At 46.6% G+C, this 20,559-nt stretch overlaps 1 protein-coding gene across 5 annotated transcripts in view; it reads right to left on the bottom strand.

Moving 5' to 3' along the window:
- TPCN1 (two pore segment channel 1) overlaps positions 1-20,559 on the bottom strand; it is a 45,655-nt gene that overhangs the window by 11,654 nt on the left and 13,442 nt on the right. For 3 of the 5 annotated variants that reach the window (XM_027696743.1, XM_027696744.1, XM_027696747.1), the window contains 15 exons: positions 13,917-14,041; positions 11,281-11,457; positions 9,886-9,999; positions 9,515-9,645; positions 8,916-9,004; positions 8,307-8,341; positions 7,656-7,714; positions 6,749-6,848; positions 5,673-5,789; positions 4,698-4,822; positions 3,413-3,461; positions 3,145-3,208; positions 2,481-2,525; positions 1,417-1,473; positions 1,274-1,327 (listed from right to left, as the gene is read on the bottom strand). In XM_027696743.1, coding sequence (XP_027552544.1) covers positions 1,274-1,327; positions 1,417-1,473; positions 2,481-2,525; positions 3,145-3,208; positions 3,413-3,461; positions 4,698-4,822; positions 5,673-5,789; positions 6,749-6,848; positions 7,656-7,714; positions 8,307-8,341; positions 8,916-9,004; positions 9,515-9,645; positions 9,886-9,999; positions 11,281-11,457; positions 13,917-14,041 — 1,341 coding nt within the window. Of the gene's footprint in view, positions 1-1,273; positions 1,328-1,416; positions 1,474-2,480; positions 2,526-3,144; positions 3,209-3,412; positions 3,462-4,697; positions 4,823-5,672; positions 5,790-6,748; positions 6,849-7,655; positions 7,715-8,306; positions 8,342-8,915; positions 9,005-9,514; positions 9,646-9,885; positions 10,000-11,280; positions 11,458-13,916; positions 14,042-16,672; positions 16,798-17,385; positions 17,405-20,559 lie in introns of those variants that run through there. The other 2 variants (XM_027696746.1, XM_027696745.1) reach the window with 2 other exon arrangements.

Here is a 20,559-nt window from a genome sequence, read left to right as displayed (position 1 = left end):
TAACAGACTCCCACCCACCCTCCTGATTCTCAGTGAGGTGCCAAAGAGACATTTCCCCTCCAAATCAACACATTTTCCTGTTACTCATGGTGACTTCTCTCCAGAACAGTGCACAAAACACTGAGCTGGAAAACATGCTATAAATGTTGAGGGACAAGCTCCTGTAGCAAAAGCCAGAAAGGGGTGCTGGGAATTCGGTCCTGCCTTATTGCTTCCTTCTATTTTTGTGGAACATATCCACATCCCATAGCCTCGCCTTGACCTACAGGGAGAGAGAGATCCAAGGAAGAGCCATTTACTTCACACTCTGTTCTGGCAGGACCTGTAGGTTAAAGAACATCATAATAGCAAGTATGTCATCCCAAAATCTTTCTTTCCAGCTTCCAAGGAGCAGAGGTGGGTGAGAAGCAAAGGGAAGAGCTGGATGACATCCTTGTGAGAAGAGGAATTGCAGAGCACCTCTGCCTTCAAACTTCCATAACGAGTGTTTTGAAGACTAATGGCCAGGGAAGCACTAGAGCTCCCCAGCAGCCACATAAGAGGTAGCAACCTCCCAAAGAACCTCCTGCTGCAGTTGTACACACTGTTTTGATTCAATGGAGCTATACTTTGTTTCTCCCTGAGCAAGAGACATTGTCAGCAGCATGGAAGTGAACTCACATCACAGTGCAATGAACCAGCACATGAAGATGTAATTGTTTATACTTGGGCTGGAAAGGAAGATTAAGGTACATGTTCATGGAGGGGATGACGTTCAGTTAGAAAATTCAGCTTGTCAAGTAGCTCATCCAGTGCTTTCAGACTCCTCAGCACGTCCCTGCACTCTGTACTCCACCAGGCCTGCCTTGCTGTGTGTGGCAGAGAGCCAGCTCGCAGCTGCAATCAGATCAGAGCTGGGAATGCCTCCTGGAATAGCTGGTGCAGCACAGAGCAACCTCCCACAGAGCCATCACAAGCCTGGAAACCTTTTCACTCTGCACGCTGTGCCTGACAGATGAGGCTTCTCTGCTCTCTGGGCTCAAACCAGCTCCAAGAGTCACACAGCAGCTTCTGCAGAGCTGCAGCAGGGGTAAGAGGCTCCCAGATGACGTGACACAGAGAGCTGTGGGGCAGTGCAGCAGTGCTCACACAGGGCTGAGAGGATGCTGGTGATCCCTGCCAGGCACAGCATTGTTCTGGAGGGAGGCTCTATGCCTGTGGCTAATGTATAACTTCAATTCCCCTCCCAAATCCTCATGAAATGAGACAGTTGTGTTGGGAGGCATCAGCTTACTTGTGAGGAAGACTATGTAGCTCCATGGGACGTTCCTGGAGAAGAAATTCCCACCTGCAAGACAAAAGAACAGCTTTCTCTAGCCTTCCCTTTTTTCAACCCTCCAGCATCCCAGTCAAGAAACAAGCTGTGATGTTTCCTACCTTGCAGCATGAAGGTTTCAACAAGAATCCAAATTCCATTCACAGCCACCACAGTATCTGGAAAACAAAGTAAAAACCCATAGCAAAGCCACTCCTGGACCAGAGGACATCCATTTCCTAGGCTAACAAAAAAGTACAATATAGGACAAATGGCAAGGTCATTGTTTCCAATTCAATTCAAACAGAACTCATAAACTGGGAGAGTCTCCTACCCTGACTTTTCCCAGGCCATTAACAGATGCACTACTTTCATCCTCAGAAGGAAACCAAACTAAACCAAAACAACAGTCTGAACCATGTTCAATCATTTTTACTCATAATTATCTTATATTCTGCCACATTATTAGCCGTGTATTCCAGCTTCCTCCTAGTTCTGGAACAAGACTTTGAGAACCACTGGGTCCCCAACAGTGCAGGACAAAGTCCTTTCCATTTGGATCTATAACTGCTCTCCAGCATTCAAATCTGAAGCTGCAGGACTTCTTTTCATTCAGACCTCACTCCATCCCCCCTCTTTAGTTTAACATCCCAATTTATAAAAACTACTCCTCCAACATTCAAAAAAGCCCCAAATCACTAAGTAGGAAGAGATCATTTAGAACACAGCAGGTAGCACCAAGAGGAAGCAGTTTTTCTCCTCTAGAGAAGAGGAGCACAGGCTCTTCCTCACAGGCAGCACAGCTGCCAAGCAATCCCTCCAGCAGTGAGGACACTTGCACCTCCTGGAGTGCAAACAGAATGTGGTTGACTGGCAAGGCAGTTCCTTATCCAGCATCCTTCAGCTGATGGATAAAACCCCCAAGCTTGGGAAAGCTCACCACCAACCTACCTAAATGCAACCAGACCCACAGGAGTGTTGTGCAGTGACCCTGGGAGCCTCTCCAGAGCGAGAGCTGAGAACCCAGGCTGCAGCAGTGGTTGGTACAAGTAAACAATTCCCTCCCTCTCCACCAAAACTCCAAAATTTGTACATGAGCCATGGCCCAGACCACAGCCCAGGCCACACCATGCAGACAAAGCACACCAGACCCACATCAGCAAGGGAGCTCATTACTTCTACTTACACATGGTGTACTGGAACACACGGGACTTCACAAGGATGTTGATGCCTGCACGAAGGAAAGTATGGTGAAAAAAATGTTTACACAGTCCTCCATACCATAGATTCCTCTATCTTCCCCCTAGGGACATTTTTCATACCAATCCTCAGCAGAACAGATCAGCAGATTATTAAATTTCACTTCCTTGGGACGAAGTTCAAATATCCCCTAAAATTTTAGCAGCAGTGAACTCACTATCCTTAATCCCTGAGGTGCCTTTTTTGGTCCTTATGTACTAGTTCTGAATCCCTCTCCACAGTCACTGCTGTCTGGAATATGGAGAAACTCTGGGAACTCTCCTGGATTCAGCAATTGAAAAACCCCACCTAACCTCTGTGCTGAGAAAGGAATACAGTCCTGCATGACTTCAGGGGCTGATTTAATATGGAGCTTCTGCCAAGAAGCCTCTTATTTTCAGGAAGCCAGGGTTTGGGTCAGAGCATGGGGAATATTTACAGGACAGAAATCTTCCTTGGAGGCTCTGGATACACAGGGAGTTGGTTAGTAGGCCTTCCCTCGGCTGTTTACCAGGGACATGAGAGAAAGTCCCCTCAGAGTGCCCTGTCTTTGTAAAGAAATGATTTCCTGTTAGTTGAACACGTGTTGCCATGAAAACACAGCCTGTTACCTTTAAAAATGAGGAATGCTGTCCGTGGAAGGTCATCAAACCAGTGCTCGCGGTTTCGTTTCGCCTGGAAGCAGAACAACCACGATCAGCAGCAGCCAGTGCTACATCCACACACAAAAAAAGGGCAGGGATGGAGACCCACCTTATCCCCTTCATCTGCTTCTTTTCAACTGCCTTTATTTCTTACCCAGCTTCTCTCTAACCACTGGTCTCCTTTGCTCTCCCTCCCACACACACTTCCCCTCTTCTCCACCCAACAAAGACTCACCTTCCATTTTAAGCCAACAACTTCATAGAAATTGTAAAAATCCTTCAGACTGCAAAACAGAAAGAAACATCTGATCAGAGCCTTGAGGTTGACTAGATTCTTAAGTGTCCTTGTCATCAGCAGCAGAGAGTCCCTGGAAGTTATTAACTCCTTATTAGAACTGCAGCCACAACTGACAGAACTCAACACTGACCTCTTCCCGGTCTGGCCAAAGGTTCCTGACTGACAATAGCCAGAATCTCCTTTCTGTAACACTTCAGCCCTTAAAGGAAACTCTGACTCTACTGAACTCCAGAATTTTACCACTGAAAGAAAAGACCTGAGGCTTAGATGACAACTCCAAGGGATAGAGATTGCACTGCTCTTCACGCAGAAGTCTTGGACTACTGCCTTAATTACTCATACAGCCCTTTTCTAACATCTTTGCACATTTTCTTTTCAAGGTAACAATGAAGTTTGAAAAAAGGACACGAAAGCAAAGAAACTCATAGAACATGAGTGCCTGTCTAGGTGCTCGGGGTCAGGCCTGTAACAGCTTTTAGGAGTCTGAAAGCGAGGATGCTGAACTTCTCAGACTCCTGCTGGTGTCATTAGGTGCCTAAATTTAAGAACTCAGCCTTTCTCCCTATGCCATTTTCAATACTTCTCCGTGGCACTTGACTTCAAGGAGAAGCATCGGCACCAGTTTCATGGGAGACTCACTCCAAGCCTGTCTGTGGCCAGAACAAAGGAAAAGGAGGAGAAGATCTCCTGCTCTAATTCCCTCTGCTTCCTTGCTGGTTGGTGTCAGCTGCACCCACCCACCAGAATGACAATTCTCTGCCTCATAACACAGAGAATGGCAGCCCTGAAAGCACCAGCAGAACCAGATTTTAATTAACAAAACCCTGGGGGGAACAGCCAGTTGCTGGAAAAAAGCAAAAACTTGTTAAGCTGCGAGGCTGCGCTGTGTGAAGAAATCTCCTCGCAGGCTCTTGTGCTGTTCCCTAGTTTCTGGCTCCTCTGTTCTGGCAGGGGAGTGGGAAGCAGATCCTGCCTGTGAGTGCCAGCACAGCGTTGTATCCACAAGAGGGCATGCAGGAACTCCATCCAAAGGAAAACCTCAGCTCTCAGGGCACCCACCCCTCCCAGCTCCTGCTTCCCAGACAAATCCCTTCCATCGCATAACTCTATTCCCACATCTCAGACAACAACCCTCATTCCATAAACCCGCTAGGAAGCCCAGCCAAACGTCAGGGAGTGGAGCAACCTCCCTGCTCTGGGTGCAGCAGGAACACCATCCTACCTGACTAAAGGAGTATTGCTCTGATTCAGTGCTTTGAAGGTGAGATATCTCTCCCTGGCACACATCCGAGGCTTGTAGAACCGCAACAGGCCTTCGAAGTGCCTGAAGGAAATTCCAGATGGCCTCTGGAAACAAAGGAATGTTGTCATAAGCAGTGACATCAGGCAGGAATATGCAGAGGCAAGGGCGTTTAATTCTCACTCTGGATTTATTTTAAGCAGGATTTCATACATTATAACTGAGCCCCCAAAGTACCCTAAGCTATTACTTCAACGTATCAAACTTATCCCAGGGCACAGAGATCAGAAGCTCTCCTGGCAATTGGTCCCTCCAGCAAATGCAGAACTGTTCCCTGTTGTCCCATTGCCTGAAAATTGTCCAACCAGGCACCCCAAGCAGAATTCAACCCCTCTTCTTGGGCAATTAGCAGACAGCCTAACAGATCCCATTACTGGCACTTTTTTAAGACTATCAGCCATGTGAACTAATCATGAACTAATCTACTAGAAGTGGGTTAGTTATTTTTGGGCCTTATTTCTCATGCTGCTCCACAACTTAAGCAAGAAATCAACCTTCTCTCCCAAGTGCTTGTAATAAGTTGTTTGTAGGTGAATTACTCCTATTTCTACACCATTTACTCGTGCAGGATCCAGCAACTGGATGTACCTTTACTTGTATGACCCACCCCTCCTCTCAGTAGTGGTGCCTGAGTAAGTCAAGCAAGTCCTCAAGTGACCCAAACCGAATCAGAGAGAAAGCAATGATCACATTCACTCCAGAAAAAAATTTCACTGATTTTATCAAGCCAAAAAAGCTGAAATTCAGAGTACTGAGTACGAGTTACACAAATGCAAAAACCAGTAGCCCTTGGTGAGTATCATTACAACCAACAGACACAAATCACCTTTTTTGGAACGTGCCCTTTAAACACTCCAGCCCAGTGGTGGTGCTAAGGCAGCTGGCAGAGCCCTGTACCTGTTTGGTGACCAGCAGGCCGTAGGCGTGCTGGATGGCCGTGCGCTTGTGCAGCAGCAGGGACTTGAATTTCCTCTTCTCGATGTCATTGAAAGTGTCAAACACCACAGCGAGAAGCTGAGAGGGAAGACAGGAGAGAAAGTCGTGATTTGATCCTTATGCTCTGCAGCTACCTGAGCCAGGGCTTCCCAAACAGGTGGGAATATCCTGCCTGCAGCAGGAATTTACTGAGCGCTGGCTGAGGCAGAATGGAGCCAGTGAGGTCTCGCTGGCATAAGGGATCCCACAAAGGGATCCTCAGGCTCACTGCACACACACTCATCCACTTTTTGGAGGAGGTCCAGGTGTTTCTGGCCTCTCAACACTTGCTAGTGGGTTTTAACAGCTAAGGCTAAACCACACACGTGCCAACAGAAAACAGTATCAGGTTTGTTAAAACGTTCCTGGAAAGCAGGTTTTGAGGGCTGCTCTCTGCACTCACCCTGCCACGGGAGGGAGCTTTGGCTAACAACTGTCAAAGCTGACCCTCTATCTAGGACACAAGCAGTGAAATCCAAGCCCACCAAAAGCATCAAATCCCTCACCTTGGGTTGCAGAACTCCCCAACTCCTTTGGCAAACCCTTTTCCACCAGTCACATCCTCCCCTGAGCAGCCGTGCTCTCGCACTGCAGTGATCAGCACTCAAGCCCTGCCACACTGAGTAATTCCATCCCCTTCAAACTGATTTACAAAGTATTTCAGGCGAGCCCAGATAATAAAATGCCATTTTATGATAAATAATTAAGACAGAGAAGGACAATAAATTCCATGCAAGTGAGTATGTCACTCCAAGCACAATATTAATGTGAGAGAAGCTGAAAGATGCTCGTATCATTTGGTTTTCTGTGATTTAGTTCAATTCCTCGCGGTTAAACACTAAAAGAGTCCTGTCTGTAGCAAAGCTGCCACTTCTACAAGTCTTCTGACAAAGGGTCTGAGATTATTATAGAGCACTTTTGGGAGTGGGGAAGACTCTGCTGGGCAATGAGCTCCAAAATCAGGCAGAGAGAAGTCAAGAGCTTCACAGGGGACTCACCAGGTTCATGATGAAGTACAGCTCAATGGAGAGATACACGATGAAGAAGACACAGGACCAGGGGTTCCGGGCGTAAGACGGCATCATCACATCAGGGAAACTGTATCCCAAAGGACACAAGTTTAAGCACCAAATAGCTCATGTTACACTTCCCACTACACAGGCAAGAGGCACAGGACACGGGGGGGTGTGTGTGTGTAAACTCATATCCAAAGATCTGCACATTTCTGCAAAATGTGTCGTTGCTCATGACACAGAACTCTGTGCCCAGCAATGAGCAGCAAGAACATGGGGGCACGACGAAAGAAATAAATAAGGAAAGCACTCTGAAATTCAAATTCCTTTCACATCCCAAATACCAAACGGGATTTGTGACCTGGCTAAGGGTTGTGCTTTGATACTTAACAACAGCAGCAATAGAGCCTCGGTGTAAGTGTTACAACCTCAGATTTATTCCATCCTCTGCTAATTTCCTAATCATGAGAGCTCCCCCTGACAGCAGACCAATATTTACCCACTGTTATTATACCAATTTCCTAGCAGATAAGTGAACTGAAGCAGAGGAATAGGAAGTTACTTCTCAACAGCCAACTGTTGGCTGACAAAAGAGCACAAATAGAAACTTTCCCTTCTTGGGTCAAGGCCTAATAAAGCTGTTTCCCCCCTTATTGCCCTCACAGTGATGAAGCAGTCTGAGTCCTCAGAGATAACTCTGCAGCTGAGGTCACAGTGTCCTAAAGCAAAATGAAATACCAGTTCTTCCCATGCAGGCTGACACTGGAAATCTCTGACACAGAGGAAAGGGGTCACACATTTGGAGACAGAGTGTTTCTGCAGATAAACTCTCGGCTCTGCTAGACTCCTTTGGGACAAAGGGAAAGACTTAACTAGAAGAGCATGAACTTACTTTGAAGTGGTCAAAAGCACGAAGAGGTTCACGAGGCTGTTCTCTAAAGTATTGAAGTACTGAAAGAAAAAGCTCCCATGACAAAACGCAAGCAGAATTTCACGGGGACATTTCGTTCAAAAAACAACCAACCCACCCACTTGCGCTTCCACAGCTCCCTGATGCCTTCCCTAGGGAAAGGTACTTCTGCACTGGTCCTTTTTAAAGTCCCTTGACAAAGATTAAGGGTTAAAACAAAAGCTTATCTATGCTTTTTGGTGGTAGTTACTCCCAGCAAGCCACAGCCTGGGCAGCAGCAGGAACCTGCTGGACTCCAACCGCCGCAGCGGAAGCAGCCGAGCTTTCACCCAGACACCTCCTTCCCTGGGGACAGTGGCAGGTGGCTCTTTTGACTGAATTAAGACATCAAGAACAAGGAACAAGTCTCTGTGAACATCCCCTCTGGGACACCCTGTCTTTGAGGCAGTTCCCTGCACAGTCTTCCTTCCCAGTAGGGAGTAAAGCAGGGTGACACTGCCAGGCAGCCTTGGACCGGCTGGCACCTGGTCTCCCAGGGATCACATGGAATAAGCCATGCCTGCACAGTAATGTTTGAGCCTTAGGCATGTCAAATGAGACTCGAGCTGCAGCTGAAAGAGTCAAGATACTCACCGGGTCGGAGTGGTTAGGAGAAAACAAATAAAAACCTAAAGAAGCAGCAGAGAAGGTAGAGGAGGAGAGACAGAGGGAAAGAACAAACAAAAATAAAGTCTGTTTAATGTCAAGCAGCAAAGCAATTCCCAAAGAGAAGATTAAACTAACAGTAAGTCCTCTCTGACACCATGAAGATGGGAGTATCTGAAAGGCCTTCTCCATAGAGATTTGCCAATAGATGTCACTGATCCTTTTGGAAAACAAACCTTCTGGGCATGGTTTGGACTGTACCAGGTACACTGCAGACATTTGCATTTGTGGGGATGTAAACTAAACTAACAAGATTGAGGAACAGGTGATGGAAGCAGAAGTTGGAAACACACACCACTGACTGTGCTCTGGAAGAGGTCAAAATCTTCTAGATTGCCTCAAAATCAAATACCCAGCTTCCAGATTTTTTTGATCTTTAATTCTGCCTTCCAGATGACTGTGGATGAAATGGGATAAATGGAAGATCCTGGCAGGACTCTGAATATGATCAGCTTTATATTCATCCAAGCTGTTGGTGTTGATTTTGGACAATAACTGGTTAAGAGCATCACTTCACCTTCCATAAATAAAACTTACCTAGAATAGCAAAAATCACCATGAAGAAAAGGAGGAGGAGAAGAATGTCAATAAATGGTGGGAGGGACTGGAAGATCTGTCGCAGATTTCTGAAAAATAAGAAAACATTAATAAACTAAAACTTGCACGTTTACTCCTCCAGGTTGTCAGGGGGAAAAAAAACCCAACCACCACCACATCACACTTGAGGGCTTTCTTCCCACTCCCTCCAAGGATTAAAAGTAGAAGGCTTGCTAAATTAAGATGGTTTCCAAGCTACCCATCTGTCCTTCGCAGTCAGCTCTCAGGTACTGCAAACAATACTAATGTCACACTGTCAACTCTCCCTCTTCAGACTAACTCTGATTCATTGTGCAGCTTACAGGCAAATCAGGGAGGCAATGCAGCCACACTCATGTGCTGGGCTCTGTGAGGTGGTTTGTACACGTGAGGCCAGCACTGTGTGCTGTGAGCAATCCACACGAGGTACAACTAAAATATCTCCAAGATTTGAAATGCCTGTGAAAGACACTGGTTTTCCCGGGATGCTTGAAGGATCTGAGTGCTTTTCCTCCAGCCCAGCCCCAGGCACCACAGCAGAACACCCAGCTGAGCATCACCTTCTGACAGCCCCACAGTAGCGACAGTCCACGAGGAAGATGCAGCGCAGGGCCCTGGTGATCCGGACGTGCGAGGTCTGGCGCACCAGCACCACGATGGCCTCTATGAACTGCACAAACAGCACGCAGGTCTGCAAGAAAGGGGGGTGATGAGAGGCACAGCTGCAGTCTCCTTTTGGGAAAGGCAAAGCTCTCGCTGACCACCTGTTTATTTGGATGCTTTAAGGGATGGGAGGTGTCCCTGAGAGCTGAGAGATCTCACATGAATCATCTGGCAGCTGGGACACGCGGCTACGTCAGCTCTGCTGCAGTGCAGGCCAACATTTAATCTGGTTCTTTGGATGCTGAAGGAGGAAACACTGACAACTTACCTTTACCATAGTCCTTTTGTGCCTGATAAAGGTTTGGAAGCCCAGCCACCTCATCTTCATGGAGAGTTCAAAGACGACCACGATTAATGCAAACAGCTCCAGGGTTGCATGGACCTGTCACAACACAGGTTTGATTGTAAACAGCAGCACAGCAAAGGCCACACTTCTGCCCCTCCTTTTTCAAGAAGCACAACAGTCTAAGCACAGCACACAGGAAAACCCAAGGCCACTCTTTTAAAGCCAGCACAGCACTGGTTTTCAAAATTTCTGTATTTACTGCTTTGGGCTTTCATTAAAGCCTGTACAATTTTCCTCTAATCAGGCCAGATTTTCCTGAAATCCTTGTCCCTTTTGGACTTGAGCAACACATTCAAAAAACTTACTGATACATTTGAAACACAAGGGCAAGACACCAGTAACTTGAGCAGAAACACTTCTAAAAAAAATTGAGACTGTAATTTTTTTAGTGAAACACAGGAACAGAGGCAGGAAGAATTTACACAGAGGAGAGTTTTCCCTTGAACTAGACATTCTGGACAACCACAGAGAGGGTCCTGATCAAGCTCTGGATCACAATGATGCTCTGTGCAGTGCTGAAGGGCCCCTTCTCTGTTGGAAGATGCAAAATCCACCACAAAGAAGACAATGGGATTTTCGTACCACCTCAGTTTTAGTCACAACTCAAAACCCAAACTGAGTTGTGCAGCCCTGACTCATTTTGAGGACCCCAGGGTTATCAAGGCTGGTTTACACCTCTGGCATGGTCCTAAGGTGCCATAAAAGCTCCAAAAGCAGCAGTAGATTCTTTCACGAACAACAGCAGCTCTTAGCACTGTGCCTGACAGTGGGACCTCACGAAGTGGATGTGGACTCACAGAGGAACACACCAGTTTGTGTATTATCCCTTCTCTCAACCTGCACTTTGTGCAGCTTGGACATAAAACTTCATGTCACTCACACACTGATTAAAAAGAGTCCTCATAACACTGGGAGGAGAGGACAGGAGAAGGTTTAGCAACCTGTCCCAGGCTGACATCTTTGTGTTCTAGGCTGGGGTAACGGCACCAACCCTGACAACGACTTAAAAACCACCCCAAAGCACACAGATTCTTGAGTTATCTCAAGAAGAAAGAAAAACCACACACTTCTGTTACAAAATTTAAGAACTGCACAAATTGATAATACAAAATACGTGTCACTTTCATTGTGGTCTGTGCACATCACATGGAAAAAGGAAGCTTTGCTGGCTCTCCTATCTGCTGACAACTCACAGAACAAGCCAGGTAGGTTTATTCCTCTTAGTGCCTCCTTCTTCCTCTCTGTTTGACCTTCTTTTTTCCTCTTACCCACGCTGCAGAGCAAGCAGACTTCTTCATTTTGCCCCAAAGTACTTACAAAGATGCCCAGACGGAGCATAGGGACCGCTGGAGCCTCGCAGAGGGACAGCAACAGGAGCAGCAGTGCCGTGCTCAGCTCCATCAGGTAGAAAAGGTGGTTGTGTGCAAAGAGGTAGGCAGCGAGTGCTTTGGCATTTTTGGGGTGAGTGAAGAACTTATCATTATTTTCTCCTTCCTAGGGCGGCAGGAATAAAGAAGAGAACAGCATTAGTGACTCTCAGTGCTATAACGGAGTTTTCCACATGAAGAACACAGATTTTTATAAGGATTAGATACAATTCCCAACAGACTATTCCCACTTACAGCCTGCCATTGATCTGTTTATTGAAGAATGTTCCCTTCTGTTTATAAGCATATCTCAGTAATAAAACTTAACTAATATTCACAAACTCCTGCTTCAGACACCCTTGAGCCTTTTGAGAAGCAGGAAGAGAGCTGCAAGAGTTTATAAAGGCAGGCAAAGAAACTTCAGTCAACATTCCAACATAAACACAGCACTTCATTTACTTGCAACTATTTCCACATATTTACAGACTTATTTCATTAAACTTCTCCAAGAGAACACAAAAACACCCAGATAAGCTCCAGGGCACCTGGCTGACAGTTGCTCCTCCTTATCTTGGCCTTGCAAAATGTCTGGGAGAAAACACTGAAGCCCACAAAGTGTTTTCTGCTTCAGGAACGTAAGACAGACTCCATGAAAAATTAACAAGCCTCTACGCTGATTTGTCATTCCCTCTCACCTAGAAAGCTTAATTAACATTAAAAGGTCAGATACTCCATCTCAACACTTTGCCTACGACTGATTTTCAAACAGCTACATCGTCACTATCTTTACCCCTAGGATGAAACTTAGTTTGGGGAAAATTTAGAGGCTTTTCGTGCAGAACCACCCAACAGCTTCTTCTCTTTTTTGAGTCAAGAGTTCTGGCAAGGAAGTCTCTGCCACTCACAGGAAACTTGCTGCCTCTTGAGAACCGTCATAAGAGATCATTTTAGCCCAGCTGGGACACAAGGATGCACAAGAAGTGGTGGATTTTTTTTTTAAATTAACATCTTTCGAGGTAAGCAATTACTGTAAGGACAGTCAAACTATTACTATCAAAGCGGAATAACTGTGATTGCAAATGGATAACGAGGTCAGGAAGCTCTCCTTTAGAAGTGAAGCATTCTCCAGACTCATTCAGAAGAGGGTTTCAAATGTTTCTCATTTATTCCAGCTCATCTCGTGTTTCAGAACAAACCCTGCTGGGTCAGGGAGCCAGATTGTGAGCGGGGCAGAGCCCAGCAGTGAGTTCCATCAACACCAGCCCCCCCGAAAGAGCCCAGGCTGGGATCAGCAGGGCATTCTCATTCACGCCTGGCAAAACACACTTGCAGAATGAAAAGCAGTCTAAATCCTGCCTCTTGGTAGCCAAGCAATTCCAAACGTGCCTGGACAGCAAAGCCCTCTTATCCAGATACAACACTTGCCTGCAGCTACTGTTCACATGAACACTCTGCAGGCTCTTTAAGGGATTCTACTTCATTTCAAGGACGGTGTCATCGTGGCCATTGGTCAAGGCAGCAGCAAGAATCATCTGCATCTGAAGGGCCAGGCCTGCTGTGTCCATTACCATCAGAGCTGCAGCAGCTCAATGACCCTTTGCAGAGCTGCTCCAATAATCAGGAGTTTAAACAATACCCCAGGAGGGGTTGGAGCCACCATTCCATTGTCAGGGCTGCTCCAGCATACCATGAAGCTCAAGTATTGCCAAGGTTCAGGCTACACAGTTTTAAAATATGTGGCAAGTGAGATTTCTTAGTCCTATAGGGTCAGAACAGGGAGAAACAAATGGTTTCTGTCACCTTGCAGTGCCTTAAATGAAAAACTAAACTGGGTCCAACACCTCAAGCTGCCACGCAGAGCTTGGAAAGGGAACAAAGAGAAGGAAGTGGGACAGACAGTAAGGGAACCAGCAATCATTTCAGACTGGATACCTCTGGGAGAAGCTCAGTTTTGGTGGCTAATTCATTACACCAGACTGTACAGTGATCTTAAAAATGTGGTCCCTTTGCTGAAGTAAGGATGGTGTTTCCTGTACTGGGGTTTGTTTGGGTTTTCTCTTTTTTCTTTTTATATACAGTAAACTTCCCTCCTGGGCTGATCCTAATCCCAGCATGCTTTCTTCCTGTAGAAACCAAGACCTCTACCTTCTCTCGTGCCTTACATGACCTGCAGGACTTGACTGACACTAAACAAACACCCCAGGGCCACCCACCCAACCTGTGGCCAAGGCAGGATCAGGACCTGCACTTCCAGAACATGGGAGCACCGACCATTCACCGCAGAGATGAAATGATGATCTATGACCAGCTACAAAAATCTCCATGGCAAGGTGACAGAACTGAACATGTGCTGAATCCCTCAGCCACTACAGTCTTTGACACTGGGAGACTTGGAGAGGGTGGGTAGTTCAGTTGCCTCCAAATGACTACCCCATCTGGAGCATCACCCCGCTCTTCAAGCAGAATCCTTTGCAAAGCACCAAATTTTTAACCTCAGAATGGAAGCTCTTTGTTCCTTACAGCCAAGAACCACCACAGCTCATGAAGGGCACTTCCCCCACAGTTCAGCACGCAGCAGGGGCTCACCTGGAGGTAGATGGCTGCCTCTTGGTAGTTCATCTCCCAGTTGTGCCGGGCGGTGCTTTGCTGAGCGCAGCAGTCCCCCGCCGCGGGGCTGGAGGCATCATGGACAACGTCATAGCTGCCTCCATCTGCATCAGGACACAGGGAAAAACAGGGATTCACAATTAGGCCAGCTGGGATTGATCAGGAGGCACTGGGATCAGAGACAGGCATCAGGACAGGGCAGAGCAGCCAGGAAACTGGCAGCTTGTACACTGACAAATTGGTTCTTCCCAGGTAGGAGCTTTTAAGAGACACTCAAACTCGGCGCTTCAGCTCCCGGAAGATCATCAAAGGAGGCAGCATCCTATTTAATACAGTAAGCAGGTCTCCTGGCTCAGGAGATGTGTGCTGTCATGCTTGAAGCACGCTATCAGCACTCACAAACTATAACCAGGCAGGTAACAGCTCCCAGTCTCCAAGGATGTCCAACCCACAAAACGAAAGAAGGTTTGCTGAAGGAGCACTGCCTTTGCACATCTCATGGTAGGAGAGGCCACGGAAGGATGGAGTACAGGACTGTCACTGAAGCTGTCAGTACTTTTAGTAGAAAGCCTCATTTCTCACAGCACTCGAGAGTCACTAAATAATGCATCCTCACAACACCCAGAGATGCTGATAAGCACCAACATCCCTCTGATGCAAATAAACAGCAAGATTAATTTTCTGTTCACATTCCACAGATTAATTCTGAAACTTCTAAGTTTCCTTCTCACCAGCAAAGTGCTATAAAGCAATGCTTTACTGAACATTTGAACCAGGTTTTATAACTGAAGATTTCATTTAAAAAAATACAATTCAATTGCAAAAAGCAGCTCCCAAGTTGCACATACATAGTGCCCTTCCCATGGGAGAGTTACACAGGGCATGTATATAAACTCCAAAACAATTGTCATTTTTTGCATGCTGCAGCCCCAGTGCTATTAAGACACATAAAAAGTATGCCAGAAGACAATTATTTTGCAAAAAGGGAATGACACTTGGTTTCTTCTTCTGGGACTTGGGTTTTTATTTCGTATGTTTGACAAAAAATACCGAGCAGTGAGACCTGCTTAGGGCCATGCATAAAACCTGTGGTGGAGCTGACCACATGCTCTCCAGAGTTTCAATCATTTCCCACACCACATGGCTGTTCTTGCTCTCAGTAGAGACTTCCCTCCTCCAGTGTCTCATGTTCCTGAAGTGGGTACATGTAAAATTGATCTTGCCAGCACAGAAGTGCTGATTTCCCCCTTTTTAAGAGCACAGGGGCTGTGGTGTGGCAGCTTGTTCTCTCTGTGTTAGAAGTTGTTATTTGAGAGTGGGCAAAAATTACCATGAGGTTCTTTTCCTCTCTCATGACAGCCTGCTGAAGATTTGCTTTGACAAAATAATCCTCACTGAATTACTGATTCAGTCTTTCTAGAACACCCTTTGAGTGGAGGAAGAGCCCGTGCCAAAAACTCTGCACCCACCAAGAGAAATGGCACCATGTGCTTCTGGCAGAAAGGCAGAGTGGGAAGAAATCAGAACCCCTTCACCAACGCAGAGACACATCTGCCTCTTCCACCCTCAAATCAAATTAAGATAGCATTTCTCTGGGATTTGTGAAGACTTTCCAGATTGCACACTCAGATTGCTGAAAATCCTGTAGCATGAAGCCTGTTTCTCTTCCTTGCTTCCCCCACACCCTTAAAATACCACTCAAAATCTGGACAAATGTTTGAATGAGGCCGATTCCTCCCCCACACCCCTTGATTTAGCACAGTTCTTGAAAAAAACTGAATGATGGAGTTTTTATTTATCCACAGAACTGGAATGGCAGTCATCTGGTTTGTCTGCTTTTTAGCTAAAAGATGACAGCAATATGCAAAAATCAGAAGGGTTATATTAAGAGCTCTAAAAAGTTCTTAAATGTTATTATTTACAAAGCTTTTGTTGTGGATGTGTTTCACAGACTCTCTCCCACTGCAGCCTCAGAGCAAAATCTTTTCACATTTAATGTTTATACCAGAGTTACAGAAGGAGCACATCATCATCATCAGAGCCTGGACTTTAAATTACAGCATACACACAATTTAAGAACATCAAAACACACTGTGGCCAAATCAGCAAAGGTCTGTAGCCTTAACCTGAACACCAACACACTGTGCCCTGCCAAAAGGTGCCAAAACTACCTCTAACCCTGAAATAGTTCTCCTGCAAAAATCAACCTGTCTGAAAAGGATCAACACTAGGAAAAGACACACCACAGCAAAAACCCAGGACCAGGACCCCTCTCTGTGCTTCCCACTGAGGACTCACAGCTGAAACAGAAGAGATGTCCCACTGAGACCAAGGTTGCAAATACAAAACAACACTCAAGAGATGCAAATCAGAAACAAAAAAATAACTCTAGGAATCGAGATGTTTTCCTCCTGTCTAAACCAGGCATCATTTTTTCCAGGCACAGACAGGAGAAAACGTTCTGGTGAAGTGCTCCAGTGGGGAGCTGCATTTTGTGGATCAGCTCCTTCCCCATCAGGTACCAGAAGGTTGATCTACCATCCCTGAGGCAGCAGCATCATCTGGGTAATAAATAATAATAAAAATAATAATAAATTCGAAGAGCAAGCCTCTGACTGTTTGCTTGGCAGCCCTCCAGCCAGCTAATTTCCTCAGCTGCTCCCATGATAACAATGACACAGACTAATGCAACCTCCGCTCCGCTCGTGCTGCAGAACATCCCCAACGGCGTTTACCATCAGTATGGAGCTCAATGAGATAGGAGGATCTCTCCACAGGGCTCCCGGAATCCTCCAAGTAGATGGCAGGCAGCTCTCTCCACTGCATGGCAGCCGCTTGTGCTCGGAGCCGGGCAGAGGGAGAGACGAGGCAGATCCGAAGTTGCTCCTTCCCTCCCTCCCTCCCCTCCGATAGCCGATCCTCGATTTCGCAGCTTCCTCAAGGGAAAGCTACGCACAAAAGCTTCTCCTCTGCTCGCTGCAGAACTGAACGTTTTCTCCCCTCCCCTCTGAGGAAGGTGGCTCAGACCTCAGGGAAATCGTTTCCCTCTCGCTGTCTGAACAAGTTTTTGGAAGGTTCAGCTGCGGGACAAAGAGCTTTTAGGCACGAGGGTGGTGGCAAAGCAAAGCTTCACGTGCAGCGCTCTCTTATTTTTTGGCATTTAGCAGAACTTGCTCACCAGCTAACGGGGAAGGAGTGAAAGTGCTGAGTAGTCACAGCAAGGAATCTCCAGCACACAAAAAGAAAACAGATATTTGTGAAGTTCGCAGTACAAGGGGCACGACAAAGGAAAGGAACTGAGCTGTTCACAGATGGCAAAAACTTCCTTCCACACTCGTGTAAACTTATCCCAGGCGTTCCCTGAAAAGAAGGAGAGAGAGGGAGGGGGAAAAAAAAGAAAAGAGGGGAGGAAAAAAAAAAGGAAAAGCAAAACCAGCTGGCTGCTTACACAAGGCATCCGGAACGAGACTGCCGGGACTCCAGCATTTCCATTCAGTGCAGCAGAGCATGCTCCTGTGTAAATAGTTTCCATATGTCATCATTACAATAAAAAACAAAAAAACAAGAAAGAAAGAGAAGGAGCATAAACTTTCCAGAGCCCAAACCTCTCCCTCTGCAAAACAAATTCCCTGCTTAGGGGAAGGAAAAACCCTCCATGGGCTGAGAGCAAACAAATTCCTCTCATTTGGAGGAGCTCAAGGCCATGGGGGACCTCGAGGGCAGAGCAGAGAGGGGAATAAGGGACAGAAAACATCCAGAGGAACCAGGGATAAATTACCCTTCCCAGCCAGCTATTATATGTCAAACTGAAGTCACTCCGGAATTTCATGGGTTTTGGTGACTGCACTTGTTTAAATAAATAACAATTATAAAAATTATCCAACAAACCAGTAACCTCCTAAAAATTCAAAGAGTTATAAACCAACTCTACAGGGTAGCTCTTGCATTTGCCTCGGAGCTCCCCCAGTCTGGCTCTCATTAGCCTGTTTGCCAGATGTTCTGCTTTCTAGATAGCACACACTTTTTATGGCCTTACACTGCAACAGACTGAGATTCCCTAATTACCTCCTCGACTGACTCCAAAGAATTTACTGGACTTACCAGGGGCTTTCTCCTAAAAGGCTGAAAAATAAGGCTATTTCAGATAATGTTGTTTTAGCAATTACACCTGTGATGACAGAATGCTGCAATCTGTGTGAAGGCAGGGCTGGTGACTTAAATCAGCAAAAATATTCTTATGGCTAAACCTGTCATTCACATTGTTTACACTTCACGTGTGCATGTAAGATGAGTTACCCTAACAAGTTCCATGTGTAATATTTCTCTCCATAGGCAAAAAAAGAAACGCCAAGGACACACGACTTTGGAGATGGGACACACCTTCATTCACAGGGCCTTGCAAGGTCCCTGCGAGTGGATTCACCAAACAGAGCAGTGAGGGAGAAAAGCAAGGAAGGCATTATCTCCTGCAGTTGGGAAAGCTCAGGCTGTCCAAGACATGTGCTCCAGGCAGCTCCAGTCACTGTCTTGGACAGCTGGTTATCTGCCAGCTACAGGACTCCACAGAGCTACCAGCCATAGAGAAAGGGAAGGACAGGGAAAGAGAGGGCTTAATTGTCAGTTAACCATCAGATTCCTTCTTAATTAAGTATATTCTGGCACCAACTTTGCCCTTTCTTTTCTTCTTGCAACATTTGTAGGAATTGATGTCTTGCACTTACCTGGCTCTGGACAGAGCCATGAACCCTGTTAGGGAACACCTTGCCAGCTATGGTTTTTCACAGGAATAATGTATTTTTCTATCTTTTCCAGGAGCACAGGCTGTCCAAGGCAAATGTGACTTCCTGGAAGTGAGCAAATCCTTTCCAAGTTCAGTGGGAGAGCCCACACAGCCGTGCAACCTGACCAGCATGAGGGTCCTGCTGGTAGGTGCCAGAGCCTCCGGAGAAGGGAGAAGGGCACAAACCAGTCTGTGATCCATTCAGTCCCAGTCCCTCACCACCATCTGAGGGTGGGGAGGCCCTGGCACAGGTTGCCCAGAGAAGCTGGGGCTGCCCCATCTCTGGAAGTGTCCAAGGCCAGGTTGGACAGAGCAATCTGGTCTGGTGGGAGGTGTTCCTGCCCACGGCAGGGGATGTGGAACAAAATGATCTTTAAGGTCCCTCAAACCATTCCATAATTCCATTACTGTGGCACCTTTCAACTGGAGCCATTTCTTTTCAGGCTGTGCATTCTTCACTGGCACAGCACCTCCGTTTCTTACACCCTCCAACTTGACTGTATCTGTATTTAATTCCCAAACACAGTCACAGAGCCCAAGCTTTCAGTTTAATACAAACATAACCAGGTGTCTCACAGCATCAAACGTGAGCCCATGGAAGAAGGCAGATCCCAGCAGGATCAAAGGTGCTCTCGGGGTTCCTGGACCTCCTGACCTCACATACAAGACCTGTCCCAGTGCAGGATCCCTGTGCTGGCTGAAGTTTCCAGCTCCCTCAGTGACTCTGCTCCCTGAGGCTGCAGTGAGGATGAACAAGGCTACAGAAGAAGGACAGCACTCAACTGTCAAAGACATCCAAAAGTACTCCTCTCTCTTGGAAAACCCTCATCATCTGAACCATATGGGACACTCACTACAGAAGATGCAAATCCATGAAAAACACATGGAAACAAGGTAGATGCCTCCCCTTCCCCAACACAAGCTGTGCAGGCACCTCCAGTCCCAAAGACAAGATTTTAGTCAAGCATGTTGGAGCTGTCCCAGCACCAGTGGTGGCATTTTCCCTTCCAAGGGCTTACATGCCATGTAACTTCACCTCCAGAGGATTTATCTTCCCTCCCTGCTCCAACGTGGCTGATAAGAAACTGCTCCTTTCCAAGTGCTGAGGTGTGAACATGTGTTTGTCTCTTCAAGGCCAGACTCACCTACCCCGGGAGAAAAAAAGCTGGAAGCTGCCTGGAAGCACAGCTGGTCTGGCACTGGGCCACACATCTCAGAGGTGAGAGAGACAGACAGGGAAATCACTGCCTTTGCTGCTTGATTGCCAGTTCATCGCTGTGCCGACGGGAGCATCACAGGAATGATCTTTGCAGCCCAAAATATCCTAGTGCCTGTCCTGTTTCAGGGGATGTTGTGGGAAGGAATTTAAGAGCCCTGGGGAAGTCTAAACAATTTGCTATCAGTTTGTTGCCTAGGAAGAAAAGGGCATCTCCAACAGAGAGCAGTGCCAAGCCCTTCTGTTGCAAGAGAAATAATATACTTTGGAATATTTCAAGGCAGCTTCACTGAGTTGTGCTCTTCCTTGGAGACAATGGCACAGCAGAAACATATGCAAAGGCCTTGGGGCTCTTTGTTTTACTGTATTCTCACAGCACTCGCTGTGAAGCTCAACAAATAAAGTCACTTCAGCTTCCTATTTAACACAGAAAAGTTTTTTAAAAAAAAACAACTCTGAACGTTGCCACTTCCCGTTAGTGGTACAAGGCGACCGTCCTTGATTTGAGAATCCAGTGAGTTCCTACGGCACCGACACGAGCTCACTTCATGCTCTCATCAGCACACTACAGGGAGCTGAATCCTCGTGAAGGAGGAGCAGATGTCCCTCAGCATGGTAAGTCACAT

The sequence above is a fragment of the Neopelma chrysocephalum genome, unplaced genomic scaffold (genome assembly GCF_003984885.1).
Source record: "Neopelma chrysocephalum unplaced genomic scaffold, ASM398488v2 Primary Assembly neopelma1_116, whole genome shotgun sequence".
NCBI lineage: Eukaryota > Metazoa > Chordata > Aves > Passeriformes > Pipridae > Neopelma > Neopelma chrysocephalum.
The sequence above is the reverse complement of the archived record's forward strand: the minus strand, read 5'-3'. Positions and strand labels throughout refer to the sequence as shown.